The sequence below is a fragment of the Pelophylax lessonae genome (genome assembly GCF_965119305.1).
Source record: "Pelophylax lessonae genome assembly, chromosome: 3".
Taxonomy (NCBI): Eukaryota; Metazoa; Chordata; class Amphibia; order Anura; family Ranidae; genus Pelophylax; species Pelophylax lessonae.
The window spans coordinates 308,271,223-308,291,698 of NC_138770.1; the positions used below are offsets into that span (position 1 = coordinate 308,271,223).

Below are 20,476 nucleotides of genomic sequence, written 5' to 3' on the forward strand. Positions count from 1 at the left end.
GGTTTTATATTCACTAATACTGTAGTGTTTTTTTGTGAAGGTATATCAAGCTTCTCTTACCTTGGATATATGGATATCCTGGATTGCCTCTTCTGTATATAGCTTGTTGGGTAAAAATCACTGAGCTATAAAATCGCTTTAAAATCCATCAGGCTATTTAATACCTGATATGCAACGAGGATCCAGGATTGTAACGTCTGCAGCAAATGCATGTAAAATAGTTATAAGAAATACCTTAAATGTCTATATACTGCATTTACTTATTTAATAAGACAAAAAGCTAAGTTTTAAGAGCAAACTGCAACATAGTTATCTACCTCCCAGAATAAAATGGGAAGCCACATTCTTGCTATAGGAAAATATTGGAAATATAAATAATGATGCAGTAACCCGCAGTAACCAGACTGCAGTTTTCATCAGTTACACAAATTCAGCACAATGGGATGGTTTCTGATTGGTTGTTACAATTTACTGCACTTTGTAACTTACCCATTGCCCTTACATTCACTCGCATTATTCATTTAAATATTTCTGACTCCCACAAAATACAAGAAGAGCCCATTATAGTTACAATAAAGACAAACAGCAACACATCAGTCAGCTTGATAGAACTCAGTCTATTTTGTGGAATAAAATACAAGGCTTGTATTGAGGCCATTGCTGTGGCAATTCTGGGAAATGAGGGAAATGTTGGTTGTCTTGATTTCCAAAGCCAAACAGCACCGGGGAGAGAGGAGAATAAGAATTAATAGCAATGTTTACTTTGGATCAGACATTGTGCAAGCTTTCCTTTACAGGATGACAGCATGACACATCCACATGACAGGTCACCATGTTTGCTTAGACACCAATGGCTTTCAGAGGAAAATTGGATTCCTGTGAACTTCTGTGCTAGAGGCTGAATGAAAGTCTGCACTGTCGGCCTTTAATTATGACAAAAAAAAGAAGCAGTGTTAGACACACATTCACCGTATACATCATTTATTGTGCATAATTTAAACAAAGTGCAAACAAATGTCTCACATTTTAAAACTTGCAAACAATCCATGTCACTCTGAACCCTATGAATATGTCCATAAAAATATAATTCAAACTGATTTTACATTTTAGAACCAAACAGTATCACCATGGGGAACAAAAAAAGTTGACCAAACAGCAATATGTGAATTATAAGAAGTAGTCAAAGTTGAACTAAACACATTTTAAGTGCAACTGAGCTTATTATGCTTTCCCCACTGCCCTCTTTCACCCTCCCTATTTATTCATAATCTGCCAGGTATAAAAAAAGAAGGTCCTGGGTGAAATGGGGAGCCGCTGGCGTCAAGTCTGAATTCATGTGTTTATGTTAGGGATGGCTGGAGGAGACTATGGGTGAACTTTTCATCAGAATCTCAATCCCACTTTAATTGAAGTCTGACCATTATACCTTTGTTATTTGAAACATTCTGAAAGAACTGAAGTCAAGATGAAAAATGTCAGTCACTATTGTTTTAGACATTACAATCTTTTCAACATTAGAAGTATCTGAACTGAAATTAAAGTGAGTTTATCACAACCATGCACTTTTGGCAATAGTGGCATCCAAAATTGTTTTCTGTTGCATGGGAATAAAGGATGTGCAATGTATAGCTTAATCTTGAGATCATTCAGGTGAACTCTTATCACTGAGAAGCTTTTAAAGTTGCTATTTTTATTCTAGAGGAATGATACTCTGGAGGCATGATGCTGCATCCACCATGACAAAGGCTAATAGAAACATCAATGATGGCACTTAGCAGCTGGTATTACAAGTATCTGGACTGCAATGTCAGATTAGCCAACAGGTGATTTGTAAGATCACAGATATTGTCTTCTGTAAACTGGAGAGCTGCCAGTGGCAGAAAACCCTTTGTGGAAATAGACACAGGGGTCTCACAGATAATGTGAAAGATTATTGTTTAAGGCTCCATGCACACTAACGTTTTTTAACAATGGATGAAAAATGCTGATGATAGCATTTTTGTGCCAGCTTCTAGTAGCATTTTAGTAGCTTTTAGTGGCATTAGAATGTTATTAGCGTTTTTGCAGTACATGAAGAAAAAATAAATAAAAGCAGTTAGAAACATTTAAGAGCATTTAGGAGCATTCAACATTTTTTTCTGCTGGAAAATACACTCCAAAAAACTCTACAAAAACAATTTTTTTTTTTTTTTAGATGCGGAAGTATAAAAAAATGCTAATAGCCCAAAGTAATGTGCATGGACACATAGGATAACAGTATTTAGCTTCTAGGAGCAGAAAAAATGCTAATAACAGCTTATAGGAGTTAAAAAACATGTTAGTGTGCATGATGCCTAAGTGGTTATTCCCTTTAAACCCTGAAACCTTGTGTTGATTGGGAGCTGCATTGATAATAGGACTTTAATGTAGATATGACAAGCTACGAAAATAGACAGCAGGGTACTCTAAGTAAAATAGTGCACTGATTCCAGAAGAAGTGGCTCAATTTTTCCCGTAAAATACAATTCAAACCTTTAAAACAGTGTTTGCTAATACAGGGTTCAAACTGTCAGAAGGCAGTGGAATGTTTCCCTCTATTTAATAGTCACCAATACCTTTACAAATTGTCAAAAATAACTTTATACCAATTTGTCACCAATACCTTTTAATAGTCACCAAATCCTTTATAATTTGTTTTTCAATGACTGGATTACTAGTGCAGAAGCTGTCTTGTATTGTATATTATAAAGAAATGAATAGGATAACAGTTTGACTGTGAAAAACTCCTGCCGATATTAAACATGTTCTTGCAGTCTATTTAGGGACCACAGTATATAAAATGTAATCATCTCTTAAGGTGTCAATCATTTATAAATTCTATCTAATAAAATAAATGAGTTAAGTAAGGTATATATTTTTAGCAGAACATTATATCGGTTAAAAACTATAGTATTTGTATAATTGTATATGGACCTGTTTATTATAAATGAACATGTACATTGGGGCAGTCATATTTACTTAATCCATATGCAGGCTCTGGTTCCTGCTCAGTAATGCTGCACAGTGACTGTACATCACTGTTCCTTTCTTTAGTGCAACCCAACAGATCAGGTATGACATGATTGAACTTGGTTTACTTTCTAGAAGGTTAACAGCAAATAAGTAAATGTGAAAATCTCTTCAAAACTGCCTTCAATTAAATGTAACAACATCAGACCAAAATATATACATACTAAAATACAGTTTTTTTCTTTATTAAAGCTTGACGTTATGTACATATCCCATCATTTTGTATGGTGTATTTTGTTTTCTGCGTTTATAAAAGATAAGTACTAAATTCCACCTTAAAAAGCATGGAAAGGAACTTCAGACCAGACCTGGAACTAGAACTACCATTTATTTGTCAACTTTAAATTCCAACGCAGATGTGAACCTTTTATGAGTTATTCTCAGTCATTTGGTACTGTTTAAGATGGTAAGCCCAAGCGTAAGTCCAAAATACTCCACAAATGAATCCTGAACACTGTCTGTGCTGTTCATCAATAAGTGGTGTCTATGATCCGATGGCCACACAGCCAAGACCATCTCTTAACCTACTCTCATGTACAATACTTGGAACCTGCCTACCCAATAGAAAAACACATTAGCTTTCCAAAAGCACATCTAATACATGTTTCCAGTAAAAGAGGTAGACACCATTAAGACTCATGGGCAGATATTATGTAGACAGCATTTCATGTAGAGTTTTCAGATGGTGGCAGGTAGAGTTTTGGATCTCCAGGAAAAGGTTGTGCTGGTGCCTGGTTATAGTGACCAGCCAGGAATGTTCCAATGGATACAAGAATGAACAGCAAAAACATGATGAGGAAGCACACTCTGTCTATAACTCGGCCAATCAATATCCATTCTTCATTTTCCTGAAAGAAAGTACATACAATTAATCTAAAAATATGTTTAAGACATACTCAATTCATTTAAACCATGGATAGTAGAGCGTTTTAGAATTTTGCAAATTATTACTTTCATCCTAAATGGCTATATAATTCCATATATAATTTCAAAAAAGTTGGAATGCTGTATAAAATCTATATAAAAACAGAATGCAATGATTTGCAAATCTCATAAACCTAAATGTTAATCACAAAAGTAAATAGAAAACATATGTTTAAGCTGAAAAGATGTACAATTTTAACCACTTTACCACCGGAGGATTTTGCTGTCTTACGTCTGGGCCACTTTTTGCGATTCGGCACTGTGCGACTTTAACTGACAATTGCGCGGTCATGCAATGCCGTACCCAAACAAAATTTACGTCCTTTTTTTCCCACAAACAGAGCTTTCTTTTGGCGGTATATGATCACCTCTGCGATTTTTATTTTTTGCGATATTAATAAAAAAAAGCGACAATTTTGAAAAAATAACAATATTTTTCTACTTTTGACAGTTAAAAAATATCCAATATGTTCAATTGTTGTCATATATTTAGGCCAAAATGTATTTAGCTACATGTTTTTGACAAAAAAATTCTCAATGAGCGTATTTTTAACCGCTTTAAGACCGGAAGATTTTACCCCCTTCCTGACCAGGCCATATTTTGCGATTCGGCACTGTGTTACTTTAATGGACAATTGCGCGGTCGTGCGATGCTGTACCCAAATTAAATTGATGTCCTTTTTTTCCCCACAAACAGAGCTTTCCTTTGGTGATATTTGATCACCTGTGCGATTTTTACTTTTTGCGCTATAAACAAAAAAAGAGCGACAATTTTGAAAAAATAACAATGTTTTTCACATTTTTTATATGAAATTCCCCCCCCCCCCCAAAAAAATGTAAAAATCAATTTTTTTTTACATTTTAGGCCAATTTGTTTTCTGCTACATATTTTTGGTAAAAAAATCGCAATAAGCGTATTTTGATTGGTTTGCGCAAAAGTTATCGCAGCTACTAACTACGGGAAATTTATGTCATTTTTATGTTTTTTTTTTTAAACTAGTAATGGCGGCGATCTGCGATTTTTTTCGCGGGACTGCGACATTGTGGCGGACAGATCGGACCCTTGACTGACATTTTTGACACTTTTGGGGGTACCAGTGACATTACTACAGTAATCAGTCCTATAAATATGCACTGTTACTGTAAAAATGACACTGGCAGGGAAGGGGTTAATTTTTATTGGTGATCAAGGGGTTAATGTATGCCTGGTGCTTACTGACGTGTGTGGGGGGAGGTGACTGAGTGACACAGGGACAGATCGCAGGTTCAGCTATGCTGAACCCTGCAATCTGACCCTGCCTGTCACTTAGGAGATCCGCCCGCTTTGTTTACACAAGCGGGCGGATCTCCACACTCGATCCCCGACGATTGTTATCACCACCGCTCCTCCCCTGGCCCGACTCCCGCTGTGACTGAATACAGTGAGGGGAGAGAGGGGAATGTCTGGTGACATAGATCTACGTTGCCAGACGATAACGAGCCACTGTGCCGCAGTAGCAGCACAGTGAGCAGCGTTAAAGTGGTTAAGAAAAAAAATAAAGACGTTTTGAAATTGATGGCAGCAACACGTCTCAAGTTGGGACAGGGCAAGGAAAAACTGGAAAAGTAAATGGAACTAACAAGGAAGAGCTGGAAGAATGTTCTGATAATAATTAGGTTAAGAAATAATAGCTCCTTTTTGAATAATGCCAATTGTCCCTTAAAGATAGCAGCAAGATGACATGATTGAATAAAAAGCAGCCAGTTACTGATGGGCGCTGTTTGTCTCAGTTTAAAGACTCACACTTTTAAAATCGTTCTTTTCCCTTGTAGTTCTTGCTATGTGGTTACAGGCCTCTACTGTGGCACGTATCTCTGGAGCAGCGTGGCTTAAACTGTGGATGAGAGCTTGCACAGTGCCATTTGCCATACCATTGCCTGCAAAAAAATACATAAACATTGTTCTTGAAATTGAGATCACTTATACAATCCAAAATTGCAAAGTTGGTACACATTTTCTCATTTTTAGAAACGTCCATTTAAGCAGTATTAAACCCAAAACCAAAAAAGTTATATTTTGCAGCTCATCAATCATTAGATGTTGTGGCTGCATCAGTTTCCCTGCTGTTTTCACCTGGTGATCTATCCAGTAATACAACTCTTGTATTAGAGTGCCTACACTTTGGAACTTTGGATGAAGGAGCACAGGGGGGAACCGTGGACAGCAGCATTGTCAGTCTGGGGGAGGAGAGTGTTGGATGTACCAGATGTAGCAGATTTGAAGCCAAATCACAGCTAATAAAGCAGGTTTTTTTTTCTTTTTGGGATAATTGTTTAACATAAATAAATAAAAGCTGTTATTTATAAGCACTCTTGCCATTGTTAAATGGTTTGTCTCATCTCTCTAACTGATTCGTTCTGCTGGAGAGCTTTTTTTTAAAAAAAACAACAGACTTACTGGCCTAATCACGAGATACAAATAGAGGAAAGAAAGCCTAAAAAGGGAAATTAATGCAGCCATTGCATCTAAGAAATGGTAAGCTGCAATATAATAAATATTTGCTTTGGGATTTAAAGTACAACTATGGGCAAAACTTTTTTTATTCATTTTGGATAGAGTAAGGGAGGGTCATATCTTCTGTCATTTTATTTTTGCCATCTGTGTCGCAATGGAGGAGATTTCCCTTCACTTCCTGTCACATAGACAAAACAGAAAGTGAGAGGAAATCCCTTCAAATGAAGAAAATTCTTTGAGGAACCCCTGGTCACTAGAACTAGTGTCTCCACTGGAAAATGTACCCTCTATTACTTTTCTGGGGACAACCCAAAGTGTAAGAATTTATTTTTCTTTCACTTTCAACAATAATGATAAACAAAACAAATAGAGAGGGTTAATCTCCCTAATGGGGGCACAGTCAGCAATAAAAACTGACAGGTGTTCTAATCCCTCTCCACTCTATCCAAAACTAACAAAAAGGTTTTGGCTTTAGTTATGCTTTAATAAGCAGAACTATAGGCAAAACATTTTTTTCATTTTGGATAAGGTAAGGGAGGGTCATGTTTTTTTTTGCCATCTGTGTCACATTGGAGAGATTTCACTTCCTGTCCCATAGCCAAAACAGAAAGTGAGAGGAAATCCATTCAAATTAAGGAAATCCTTTGGGGAACCCCTGGTCACCAGAACTAGTGTCCCCATTGGAAGTTTTCTCCTCTGTTACTTTTCTGGGGACAACCCAAAATGTAAGATTTTATTTTACTTTTCACGTTCAAAGATGATGATAAACAAAACAAATAGTAAAGGTGACTCTCCCTAACACAGCAATAAAACCGAGAGGTGTTCTAATCCCTCTCCACTCTATCCAAAACGAAAAACAAAAAGTTTTGCCTTTAGTTATTCTTTAATATCACTTTAAAAGGAGAACTCCAGGATAAACACACAATTGAATACATTTTTGAAAGCATCCTTTGGAATACAAAATAATGTTCTACAGATTTTTAGACTCGTAACAATAAAAGAAGCCTGTGTTGGACAAATTTTTGCTTCTGCAGGTTGCACAAAAAGCAGCTATTACACACAGTGCTATCCATTTAAGGGCTAAACGAAAAAAAAAACTGACAGCTCAGGAGGAGCTGCTGTACTAACTATCTGGCGTTAGTACAGTACAACAATCTCCCCTGTTGTTCTATTGTGTGGTCTATCCCCCCTGCCAGAACATGGGCCAAATGTCGGCCGGTTTCAATTAATCCAGCCAATGCCACCCGATATTCGGTTCATGTGTACTAGGCTCTAGCAAGTAACCTTATCACTTCAGTGAATGAAATTTTACTCTTAGCTCTGATGAGTTGTTGTGAATTGTAATGTTTAGTGTCCATCATGTTCTCTCAGTTATACATAGATTTATATATGTTTTTAATAGTTTTTTGTTTGCCTGTCTTTTAATAAATGATCTACTGGGATCTATTTATCAATGTTTTCGCCCAAGATTCGCCCACTTTCATATAGGATTTAAATAGAAAATATGTAAATCTTGGATGAAAGTTGTGTGAATCTTGGGTGAAAACATTGATTTTCTTCAGTTTTAAGTAGAGTGGGTGAAGGTTTGAACTGCTATCAAGTTTTTATTGCTTTCTGCGCCCTCACTGGAGAGATGCATTGCTCTACGTGTCTTGGTAACTGTGATAAAAAATGAGGACTGGGTACCTCAAAAGGCTAGGAGACACAACACAGCAGTGATTCCCTTTATTTAATTCCAGGAAGTCATCTTGTACAATTAACAATTTTTTAGCTGCATTACAAATACTCTTATCAATTATTTGATAGGATTAGGAGAATCTAACACAATCCACGTCATAGTCTTGTGGCCATCATAAAACATTCAGGCTGGGTTCACATCTCCGTGCGGAGTGGCTCACAGCAGGGGTCCTTTGCGTCCCTGTTTACCGTTTCAGGTCCAATTTTGGTCAATATTTTTGACTGAATTCGGACCTGAAACAGAGCCAAAAACGCAAAGGACTCCTGTACAATTTTACTCCGCAGCCATCCCAGCGCTGTTTGACTGGCTTCATTGAGAGCCGGTCACAGGCTCCTGACATGCGAATTGGATGCGGGGAAACCCACATCCAATTTGCATAAGTGTGAACCCAGCCTCACCCCAGGCCAGTTCCCATCATATTTGTATTCATTCAAAAGGTAATTCCACACTGGACAATAATATACAAGTTATCAGATGGTAACCTGAAGATATTTAAAGATATTATTACCTACAAAAACTAATTCTATGTGAGGGTAGCTGCCTGGTCAAAAACCTGTGACCTCTCATCGGCCACTCCTCAGACCTCTTGATTGGTCAGATCATTTCTGTTAACATTCTCCTCATCGACCAGAAAAGAGGGGCTGAATCAGCAGTCTGGAACTCTTTTTTAACATCAAACAAAGAACATCAGCTAAGATCTATGAGAGCCACTGACCCATCTTATGCACATTGATTAAACTCTGCTGAACACACAGAACCAGGACTCTGTTAAATATTTTCATTCTTAAAACCTTTTTGTTTTGCTGTTGCATTATTGTCTCTTTTTCCTTTGTATTACACTATTTATGCACATATTTTGTTTGCACTGTTTTACCTTTTCTATGATTCAACAATATTCTAAAAAATGTGTTATTATTGTCTGTAATGCACTAATACAGAAATGAAAGATTCCCTGTCTCTTTGACGAGTGCTACTATAATGTAAATCTCTGAATATGGTGACAGCGTGTATTACAGATGTTTATTATGAACAGTTGATAGACCGAAACCCTCTCTGATGGCAGTGTGCTAAATCTAAACCCAGTGATGATTGCTTTCAGTCTACTGGAACTTAGATTGTGTTCCTGCAAGCTGGAAAATCTTTGTGTAGAGTGAGGCTGAGTGTGGTTTTGTCGTGTAACAGCTGACCAGCCGTTTGTCACAACTGGGAGATGGTGGCCGGGGTCTGATGCTGCATCTATCACAGTAAACATTGTTAATGAGACATAAAGTGATAGAAAACCCAAACTTTAAAAATTGTCATAGAATGGGAATAGAGGGAACACATGTTAGTGGGTAGTTAATACTGATGGCTGAAACAATGAGGGTAACATTACTGTACATTCAATACCTATTTTTTCTAGCACAATTTTCATGAGTCCATCTCTCTCCTTCTGCCTCTCAAACATGAGTTCAGTTCTTGGCTTCTTCAGCATGTACTCATCAGCCTTGATCATCAGTCCAAGTGAACTGCAGCGTCTTGTGAGTGGAGCAGGAGGAAGGTTTATATCACTTTGGCGTACATGCATTCTAAGTAGACGAGGGAGCTTTCTTAAAAACAGCTAATTACGTGAACAAGCAAATAAATGCATAAATTAAAGCAAAACACTTGTTTTTACACAGAACAATAGATTATGTAAAGTTTAGAATCACTTTACTTGGGTAAAAATTATAAGATCTCACAAATAATATTAAGATGATATTTTATGAATTGTCATAGCCAGTGATCTTAAAGTGTTTGTAAAGTAAATTTTTTTTCCTATTAAACTTACCTGCTCTGTGTCCTGGTATTGCACTGAGCCGCCTCAATCCTCTAGAGTCTTCCACCGGTGCTCTCTGCTCCTCCTCCTCCAGGTGTGCCACCATAGGAAGCTGCTTCACATTGTGGCACACCTGCGACATGCTTTCAAGCCATGCTGCCTGCATCTATAGACACACACAACGAGGCTCGGCCCCAACCCCTGCTCCTTCGTCACAGGATTTGACTGACAGCACCAGAAGCAAATGGCTCCTGCTGCTGTCAGTAAAGCCAGTGAGAGCTGGAAGTAGAGCAGACGGGCACATAGAGATCAGACTCAGGTAAGCAGAAGGGGAGAGGGAGAGGGGGGAGGGGGCGATACACATACTAAAACATTTTTAACCTGAATGCATTAAGGTAAAATACAATTTTTAGGCTTTACAACAACTTACCGTGCATGCAAAGAAATGTATATTTAAAGAACCACTGGATTTTTTGTGAAGTTGTCCTTTAAGGCTGGGTTCACACTGATTTTATGTGGGGGTTTCTGCACCGCATCAGACAGAATCACTGCAGGCAGTTCACACTGCATTCTACGAACCGCTGCAGGTGTCAATATCAACTTAGAAACTCCCCCAAATTGGATAACAGAATGCAGTGCGATCTGTGCAATTGGATAGACTTGGATCACATGGGTCTGAACGCCCATGCTATCCGATTTTAGTGCGGACAAAAAAAAGGGTCCTGCACCCTTTTGGTGTGAATGCGATGCAAAGTCAGCCATACAAACTGTATGGCTGACTTCGCACCACACAGACATCTCATGTGATGCACATAGCAATGCAGTGCGAATGATATATAATATACAAGTGCGCTATTGGGTGACAATAAATATACTCAAACTGTAGTGATAATTCAACCAAAACTTGTTACTTGTTAACTAGACAAATTAACACCAGAAATGTGAAATCAGGTGCAATAAACATCCTGCACCTGCATAAATGAAAAAAGGTGCTTCTGTTAATCATATATGAAACAATGTAATAAACTGTCAAAACAATTTCCTTTATATATATATATATATATATATATGTGCACTGATTACAGTAATCATGGAAGCTGATCCATAATAACGTGGTCAGTTTACATGCCTCCGTCATCCTGCTGTGTTAGAGTCTCCCCCCTCTCCCCTTCCCTCCCTGCCTGTCAGTTCCTTGTAAGTGAGCGATCTCTAAACCCACCCCTCCCCTCCTGCCACTATTTTAAGTCAATGAATAGCATTACTGCCAGCCTCTCTGTTATAACAAGGTACTGTATAATACACAGCGTCGATATTTTTTAAAAATGATGCCGCTAAATACCTTATTTCAGAGTGCCGCTGTGTAGTGACATGCCGCTCTCCTCCCCCAATCTAAGGACTACAGCTGGAGGGGCTGATCAGACAGCACAGCGGTCACATAAACTCCTGGCTGACGGCAGAGGGGAACCTCAGCTCCTTCTGCTATAGTCCTTAAATCGGTGAAGGAGAGCTGCGGGAGGTCACGTGGCACTCAAATAAGGTATTTAGCGACATCAATTTTATTCTACCTTATAAGAACAGGGGGGGCTGGCAGTAATGCTATTCACTGACTTTACAACAACTTTATTTAATATTGTTTACGTGTATTAACAACTGTTTTAAAACTTTAAATAAAGTTGTTATTATTATTATTATTATACAGGATTTATATAGCGCCAACAGTTTGTGCAGCACTTTACAGCGATAGGGCAGGCAGAACGGTTACAATACAATTAAATACAGGAGGAATCAGATAGCCCTGCTTGTTAGAGCTTACAATCTAAAGGTTCACTGTGAACTCATACCTCGCGGATGGAGCTGGACATGCAGTGTGTGCTTGGAGTTCGGAGAGATACATTTAAAACTATCACCGCATTCACCACAATAGTAATAGTGACGACAATGAGGAATGTTAAATACCTGCAAAAAAACAAAAGCAGAAACAACTCTCACCAATAACATTATATCTTTGACCTTAACAACATGGATGTGTAAAAAGTTACATTTCAATAAGATTTAATTATAAAGTGAAACACCTTTGCTCTAAAAAAAAACAAAAAAACAAAAAACAACTTCTATAAACAATGATGGACTTCTATTTGAATTCTTTGATATTTTTCTGTTGAAGTCTATTCTCCCACATAAGCTTCTCTGAAAATCCTTTAGAGTCCCTAAAACCTACACCAAAAAGTTGGTGGAGCACAATCGGCTTAACAGGCATTAAAAAAAAAAAAATGTGAGAGTAGCTGAGAGCACTATGTGTTGGCTAAATAGGTAATATTTTATAATTATCACACATGCACGCACACTGACATAAGACTGAGAAATATTGCATTGAATAGAAGATGTTGGGTTAGGCTCACTTTACAATCAGTGGCACAGCCGTAGAAGTCTCTGGAATTTTCTTGGCAATTAGGAAAAGAAAGACGGTTTGAGCCAGGAGGATGTTGATAGACACTGTGCATTTTTGTCCTCCAGCTGGAAGAGGAAAATATGTTGATATTAGAACTAATAATGATGTGTGTGATCAAATAAGCCATCTACACATATAAAAGAATTGCGTATGGTCATAATGCTCACGGTCATTTTTCTTTCTAGGCTTAACCATACTTGCATTAAAAATCTATTTTCAAAGCTACTATTTTAAAAGGACTGGTTTTGTGGAAAGGGAAAACAGGAGGCATATTGCATATTGAATTTAGCATAGTAATTTCTTATAATAGCCTGCAAAAAATAAATGAATAATACTCTAGAGACGGTCTATGTGGTCATAGAGAGGATGACACAATAAAAATGTGTGTGGGGACGAGGGTAGAGAACCTCTTACATCAGAGTTCCCCTTTACACCAGAGACTGCATCATTCCCTCGTTCATCAGGGTCCACACAGTCCCCGTTTACATCAGGGCCTGCAGAATACCCCTTGCGCTTTAAGGGGAAACAATGTGGACTCTTATGTAAAGGGGAACTCTGTTGTAAAGGGGGCTCTGGGAACTCTGATGTAAGGGGGGATTCTAATGTAAGGGGGAACTCTGTGGAGGGCCTCAGGATCAGTGGGAAGGGCCCTGGGCTCAGGTCATGGGGGCCCTTCATGTTTTCTTGCACCGGGCCCTAAATGTTCTGGTTACACGTCTGGTAAGTGCTCTAAAAAGTAATTTTCCCTATAAGTATGGCCCTGGTTTTCTGTATTCTTTCTCCTTGAAAAGAACAAAAAAAAAAAAAAACATTTAAAGTGTGTTGCCACTTGAAATGAAAATAATACAAATAATTCAATATTCTCTAATTGCAAGAGATAAAAAGTAACAAAACATATATAACAGTAGCAATCATGTGATTGGATGACAACAGACATTAAAATTCCCTGTGTGATATCAGTCTTAAGATTCCTTTTTCTCTATCTGCACTTGAAGGATCTTAAAGTCTGGTAAATCACTTTAATGGTATTGTCAAATAATACCTTTGGCGGGTAGAAAATAAACCAGGACACTGACGAATGAGATAAGCACACAGGGAACAATGATGTTGATGATGTAGAAAAGAGGTTTCCGCTGTATTATGACATAGAAGACAATTGATTGATAGTTGATGTCATCTGGAGTGAGTCGATGATCTATGATTTTTTTGGCTGGCATGTGTTTTATTGCCCATTCCCCATTCTCTATGAAAAATAAGGAATATAAGAACAGGTAAAAGAGAAGCAAATCTGTAACTGATCAAATCTATACATTTAACGTAAAAATCGATCACGTTTTTTTATGATATTAAACCCTGAATATCTTTACTTTTTCTTTAATATTCAATATGACTCTAACTTAAATACAGTAAAGCTTTTAGGTTATTTTTGTACCTGTAAATGCTTCTGGGTCTATTGTAATCCACTCAATTGTTACCCCTTCTTCTACTGTCAAGAGTAACTCAATCTCATTGGCACTGTATGTTTGTGACCTGTTTAAAGAGTGGACATTGATCAACAAATCTGACTGGAAGCATGAGACAGAATGCAAAGAATACATGCTTTCCCTTTTATGCCAACACATTATATAGCATTTTACAAAGCACATACAATAGTTAACACCAGTCCCTGCATCAAAGGAACATTTAATCTAAAGATATTACCACAGTTTTAGGCTAGGCAAACAGCATCCCTAGTAGGATCTGAACCTAGGACCCCCAGTGTTGCAATCCAAGAGTGCTACCTACTGTGCCTTGTACATTGATACATTTTCCATCTCAGGATCTTCCATACCATGCCCAATGTAGCAGGGTCATGTTACATAAATATAAAATGTGCCTGACTACTATGGATTAAGTCAAATGAAATGCACACCACCTAATGGACTTATCTCTTTCATTTACAGTTTACATATTTACTGAGCCCTGTGAGCATAGGTAACACTATACTTCCAGCCCTCCGATGCTGGACCTTCTGATCTCAGTTCCAGTAGCAAACAAAGTCACATGAAGCCATGCCCACTGCATTATTTATTACTAAGCCAATGGTACTCTCACCATTAAGTTCTTAATTATCTATTTAAAGAGGGGAGCATCAACCCAATTGTACATAGATTTTCAAGTTTAAAAAGCTCCCTGTGTTTTCATTAGTCTTTCCTATTATGAGCCATATTCTTGCCCAAACATCACAACAGTTCATCAAGTTCTGGAGAGATTCTCTGGGATTGTTTAGCTCTTTCAGCATGTTTGTTTCCAAGGATCTGGTACCATAGTAGCCTTATTTTGGCCACAGCATAATGATGGGCTCTTTCTGGCTACCCCATCCCTCAACTTTAAAAGTGGCAGATATTTTGATCCAAATATTCACAGCTCTTTTTATCACACAGTTATAAAGAAACTTTGCAACACACAACAATTTTCTATGGACCCCTATTTACTGGCAGGGTTGATTTGTGAAAACTACACCACACCAAACCTTTATTTCTATACTTATCCAGCCCATCCTGACACCTACACATCCCTACTGGCCAGTTTAGCAGCCCATCATGGTGATGTGACAATAGAAATGTGGGGGTTGTAAGATGACTTGCTTTTGGCTTCATTATTCATATTTTAAGCCCAACGCGTAGAAGCTGCCAAAGTGTTGTCTCTTCAGTGTTGTCCTTAGCTAAGGCCCGGGCAACCTCAAGGCTAGTAATAGCTGCATGTTTTGCAGCCTTTTGTGTAGACAAGAGTTAATAGGGAGCCTAGAATTTTAGTTAGAAATTTGCAATTAAAAGCTTTCTAATCACCATACAAATTAACAGTATCATCATTATCATTTGATATGCAAAGTTTGTGCTCTTTCAGATCTATTGTATTTCGTATAATAACTTCTAGGTGTTGACAACACTGCACCAGTATTTTTAGCACACAGTTGTTAGCAGATGTGTGAGAATTTGGCACAGCTATTATTAAATACGGTCTAAAAATACATAATCATTTTCACATAGTATTTAAATTATTTCTAGCCTACTACAATGAATCTGAATGGCCTTGAAGTTCATAAAGTACTTTGTGAAGATCCCCACACAGTTACTGCCTTAAAATCTGTGACATATATTCACTATGCCCTGTGAGTAGGCTCTACTGTGTCACACATTTCTCAACAAAGCCTGCCTTCTGAGCTACAGTGGCGCTAAAAGAAGGAGTTTCAAGAAGAGAAGTCTATACAGAAATCAGCTTGCAGGCAGCAATGTGCCATGGGATATATAGTCCTTAGAATTTGAAAGTAAACAGCAGGGGAAAAGGTGCAACGCATGCAAGGAAACCAGGAAGTTGTGAAAAGAGATGTCCAGCAGACAGAAAAAAAACACTCACACCATGAAAGGAGATCATTTAAGAAAACTTATATTGGATTGTCAAATATAACTATTGTTTGTATGGTTATCACAATGCTGCTGTTATAAAGGGAAAGTAAATGCTGTGACCAAAGATTTCCCTTACTTATTGTCGTCTTACTGTATCCCTGTATTATTTCTTTTTTTTTTTTTTTAATCAGATCGTTTTTATTGAAAAATAAAATTTTTCAGAACACACAAAACACCAAAACAGATTTACACCGAACTACAAGGCGTACACATTCGAGAAGTAGCAATAACCAAGCAGCAGCAAGAGTCATACAATCAATCTACAGTGTATTGAATCACGACAATGGGGGTGCTGCAGGACATGGATAGAAGGGGATCCCAGGAAGGGCACGGTCAGTGTCCGTATGCCCCGCAACCGAGGGACCCGCGACCAGTGCACCCGAGTAGCGGTGTAAAGGAAAAAGAAAAAAAGAAAAAAAAAGAGACAAAAACAAAACAAAGCAAACAGCCCAATTGGAAGCTCCCAAACAATATCTCCCCCGAGCATAGAAATTCAGCAGGAAACTGTAATCCCTGTATTATTTCACTATATATACCTAATAGTAAATACACTTTAAGTACTACAATACATTATTCCACATGTAGATCACTCTAGACTTACTGAAAAACCATGGAGCAGTTCTGCCAGTCGAAGGGGAAATATGTGGCCACCACAGGGCAACTACTCTCATAGATGGCGGGAGGTAGCCAGTAGATGGAGCCATCAGAAGACACTAAAGTATTAGCATAGTGGGCAATGTTAAAGGTACCATCCAAACTGCAGAATGAAGAAAAAAATTGTTCTTGTTACTATTCATCAACCCTCAACTGTTATGGAGTCAACAGTTATGGAAAACTACACATGAAAAATGTCTTTACGGGAGGAGCCTCAGTGAACTAACTATAGTGTCTGAAATACAGCTCTATGTTGTATGAATTCTCAGTTGGGGACATATTAAAAAAAAATAGTGAATGTAACATTCACCAAACATACACCAGTGGTGAATCATTCCCTGCATATTATACACATTGGCCATTGTGCTTTGGTTGCTCGATTGCTTGTATGTGGACTGTACCCAATCTTTCAAAAGCCAGACACAGACAGTGTTTCTAAAGAAGATAGAGCAGAACCTAGTGATATTACAAGGCAGAGCTTTTTCCAACAAATTGACATTACATCTAAAAACCCCATAATTATGGAGGTAGCTGTAGAGATAAAAAAAAAAACATTGGGTCCCATGTACATCCAGTGATCTGAGAGCCATTAAAAAAAATCCCTATTCCTCAGTAAAACCCTTATGACTTTGCCCAACACTTAAAATGTGTTTGTCCCTGTTGTTATTCCCGTTGGAACAGATACTTTACAGGAAAGAAATTTGCACCTTGTATGGCCTGCCTTAATTTAACCAATTCTTGGTTCATTTTCATCTTGAATATTGCTTACTTGTTTTCTAGACCAACATCTGGAAGCCACACCATAGTGGAGGGGATACGTGTAATTTTAATGCCACTGTACTTCTCAGGGTCCCAACTGAGACGATAATCTGTCCATTGCTAAAGGAATAAGATTAATACAAAAAGGAAAGTTACCAATAAATCAGCATGTGAAGCAAAATCACAATGTTGCAAAGAAAAGAAAAAAAATGTAAAATCACTTTTTCCTTTCAAAATTCATACTGCCGTTCCTTAGAAATATGCAATAGACAATGAGTGGTTTTGGCAAACTCTAGTTACATTTTCTGCTCCATAGGAAAGCCTTAACACTGCTTGGTGGCCATACAAAGTATAATGATTAACATTAAACTGTTAAACTTTACATACAGGTACATCTCATGAAATTAGAATATCATCAAAAAGTTATTTTATTTCAGTAATTCAATTAAAAAAGTGGAACGCATATATTTTATATAGATGCGTTACACACAAGGTGATAAAGAGACAACCTAAAATTCAGTATCTCAGAAAATTAGAATATTACATAGGACCAATAAAAAAAGGATTTTAATAAAGAAATGTTGGTTTACTGAAAAGTACTGTATGTTCATATACAGCATAGTATGCACTCAATACTTGCTCGGACCTCCTTTTGCATGAATTACTGCATCATTGCGGCGTTGCATGGAAGCGATCAGCCTGCAGCAATGCTGAGGTGTTATAGAAGCCCATGTTTCTTTGATAGTGGCCTTCAGCTCATCTGCGTTGTTGGATTTGGTGTCTCTCATCTTCCTCTTGACAATACCCCACAGATTCTCTATAGGGTTTAGGTCAGGTGAGTTTGCTGGCCAATCAAGCACAGGAATACCATGATCATTAAATCAGGTATTGGTACATTTGGCAGTGTGGGCAGGTGCCAAATCCTGATGGAAAATGAAATCAGCATATAAAAGTTGGCGTGAAGTACTCTAGGATTTCCTGGTAGGGGACTGCGCTAACTTTGAATTTGACAAAATACAGTGGACCAACACCAGCCGATGCCATGGCTCCCCAAATCATCACGGACTGTGAAAAAATGTACATTTCATTTGGAAATCAAGGTTCCAGAGTCTGGTGGAAAAGTGGAGAGGCACAGAATGCAAGTTTCATGAGGTCCAGTGTGAAGTTTCCACAGTCAGTGATGATTTGGGTAGCCATGTTATCTACTGGTGTTAGTCCACTGTGTTTTGTCAAGTCCAAAGTCAGGGCAGCCCTCTACCAGGAAATTCTACAGCACTTCCTGATTCCCTCTGCTGACAAGCTTTATGGAGACGCTGATTTCATTTTCCAGCAGGGCTTGGCACCTGCCCAAACTGCCAATACCAATACCTGGTTTAATGATCATGGTATCACTTTGCTTGATTGGCCAGAAAACTCACCTGACCTAAATCCCATAGAGAATCTGTGGGGTATTGTCAAGAGGAAGATGAGAGACATCAGACCCAACAATGCAGATGAGCTGAAGGCTGCTATCAAAGCAACCTTGGCTTCCATAACACCTCAGCAGTGCCACAGGCTGATCGCCTCCATGCCATGCTGCATTTATGCAGTAATTCATGCAAAAGGAGCCAAGATAAAGTATTGAGTGCATACTATACTGTGCATGAACAAGCTTTTCAGTAAGCCAACATTTCTCAATTAAAAATCCTTTTTTTTTTATTTTTTTTTTATTGATCTCATGTAATATTATAATTTTCTGAGATAATGAATTTTGGCTCAAATGCGGTGGGTTAGATGACCCAGTGAGCAAGCTTACAAATTACAACTTTAGTTAATCAGGCCCAATGGCTTTATTATGGTATATGAACAAAGACAGGTTCTATTGGACTATTATAAAAACAAGGTTGTGGTCTCCTACTTATTTATATGTACATACCATTTCAACCCAGACATTGGTAGTCAAAGCCTCTTTTTTTTCATTCTGAAATTGACAATAAAGTAAAAATTATCTCACAGCAAGTTAGAAATGCAAAATATTAAAACGTTTATAGACAGGTTTTAATATTAAACCTATTGGTTAAATATATAGTACCTAGCTGTATAAAGCATCTTGAATTAAAACAGTCAATTGTCAGATAAAAAAAGGGTGATTTGTTGACTCTGGAGAGAATAGAACTACTTACAGCAACACATGAAGATATGATTCATTTCCTTACAGGTTTCAGTAAAGGTTAACCACTTGTCATCCAGTGTACGTATATAATATGTCCTGGACAGCAAGTGGTTATACAGTGATCATGGGATTCCAGTACTGTTTTTTAAAGCTGATACAAAATGAATGTTTAACCACTTGCCGACTGCTCACTGAGCTGGTACTGCGGCAAAGTGGCTCGTTATCGTCCAGCGACGACGCCCCCTACCTGCGGCGCGCACGTGCCGCCGGACGCTCGCTCCCGCTGTATTCAGACACAGCGGGAGTCGGGCCAGGGGAGGAGAGGCGGGGATCAATGCCGCTCTTCCCCGATAGTCTGGGATCGAGTGTGGAAATCCGCCCACTTGTGTAGACAGTCACAGATTACAGGATTCAGCATAGCTGAACCTGCGATCTGTGTCTGTGTCACACAATCCCCTCCCCCACACGCGTCAGTAAGCATGAGGCATACATTTAACCCCTTGATCACAAATAAAGTTAACCCCTTCCCTGCCAGCATCATAATTACAGTAACAGTGCATATTTTTAGCACTGATTACTGTAGTAATGTCACTGGTACTCCCAAAAGTGTCAAAAATGTCAGTTAGGGGTCCGATCTGTCTGCCGCAATGTCGCAGTCCCGCAAAAAAATCGCAGATCGCCGCAATTACTAGTAAATAAAAATAAACAATAAAAATGACAAATCTTTCCCGTAGTTAGTAAACGCGATAACTTTTGTGCAAACCAATCAAAATACGCTTATTTATGATTTACCAAAAATATGTAGCAGGAAACAAATTGGCCTAAAATGTTAAAAATTTTGATTTTTCAATTTTTTTGGGAATGTTATATATCAGAATGTAAAAAATATTGTTTTTTTTTTTTCAAAATTGTCGCTCTTTTTTTCAAAAATTAAAAATTGCACAGGTGATCAAATACCACCAAAAGAAAGCTCTTATTGTGGGGAAAGAAAGGACATAAATTTAATTTGGGTAC

The 20,476-nt window shown here is 38.0% G+C and overlaps 1 protein-coding gene across 1 annotated transcript in view; it reads right to left on the reverse strand.

The window, feature by feature from the left end:
• Window positions 1–3,713: 3,713 nt before the first annotated feature.
• The window catches only part of CHRND (cholinergic receptor nicotinic delta subunit), a gene marked incomplete at its 3' end in the record, with an annotated part of 128,664 nt that continues 111,901 nt past the window's right edge, over window positions 3,714–20,476 (reverse strand). Inside the window, exons 16-25 of the mRNA XM_082250878.1 lie at window positions 19,226–19,270; window positions 17,321–17,430; window positions 16,499–16,654; window positions 13,884–13,981; window positions 13,494–13,694; window positions 12,402–12,516; window positions 11,844–11,958; window positions 9,594–9,804; window positions 5,756–5,889; window positions 3,714–3,896 (exon numbers count right to left, since the gene is read on the reverse strand). Of these exons, the coding sequence (XP_082107004.1) occupies window positions 3,714–3,896; window positions 5,756–5,889; window positions 9,594–9,804; window positions 11,844–11,958; window positions 12,402–12,516; window positions 13,494–13,694; window positions 13,884–13,981; window positions 16,499–16,654; window positions 17,321–17,430; window positions 19,226–19,270 (1,368 nt within the window). The remainder of the gene's footprint in view (window positions 3,897–5,755; window positions 5,890–9,593; window positions 9,805–11,843; window positions 11,959–12,401; window positions 12,517–13,493; window positions 13,695–13,883; window positions 13,982–16,498; window positions 16,655–17,320; window positions 17,431–19,225; window positions 19,271–20,476) is intronic.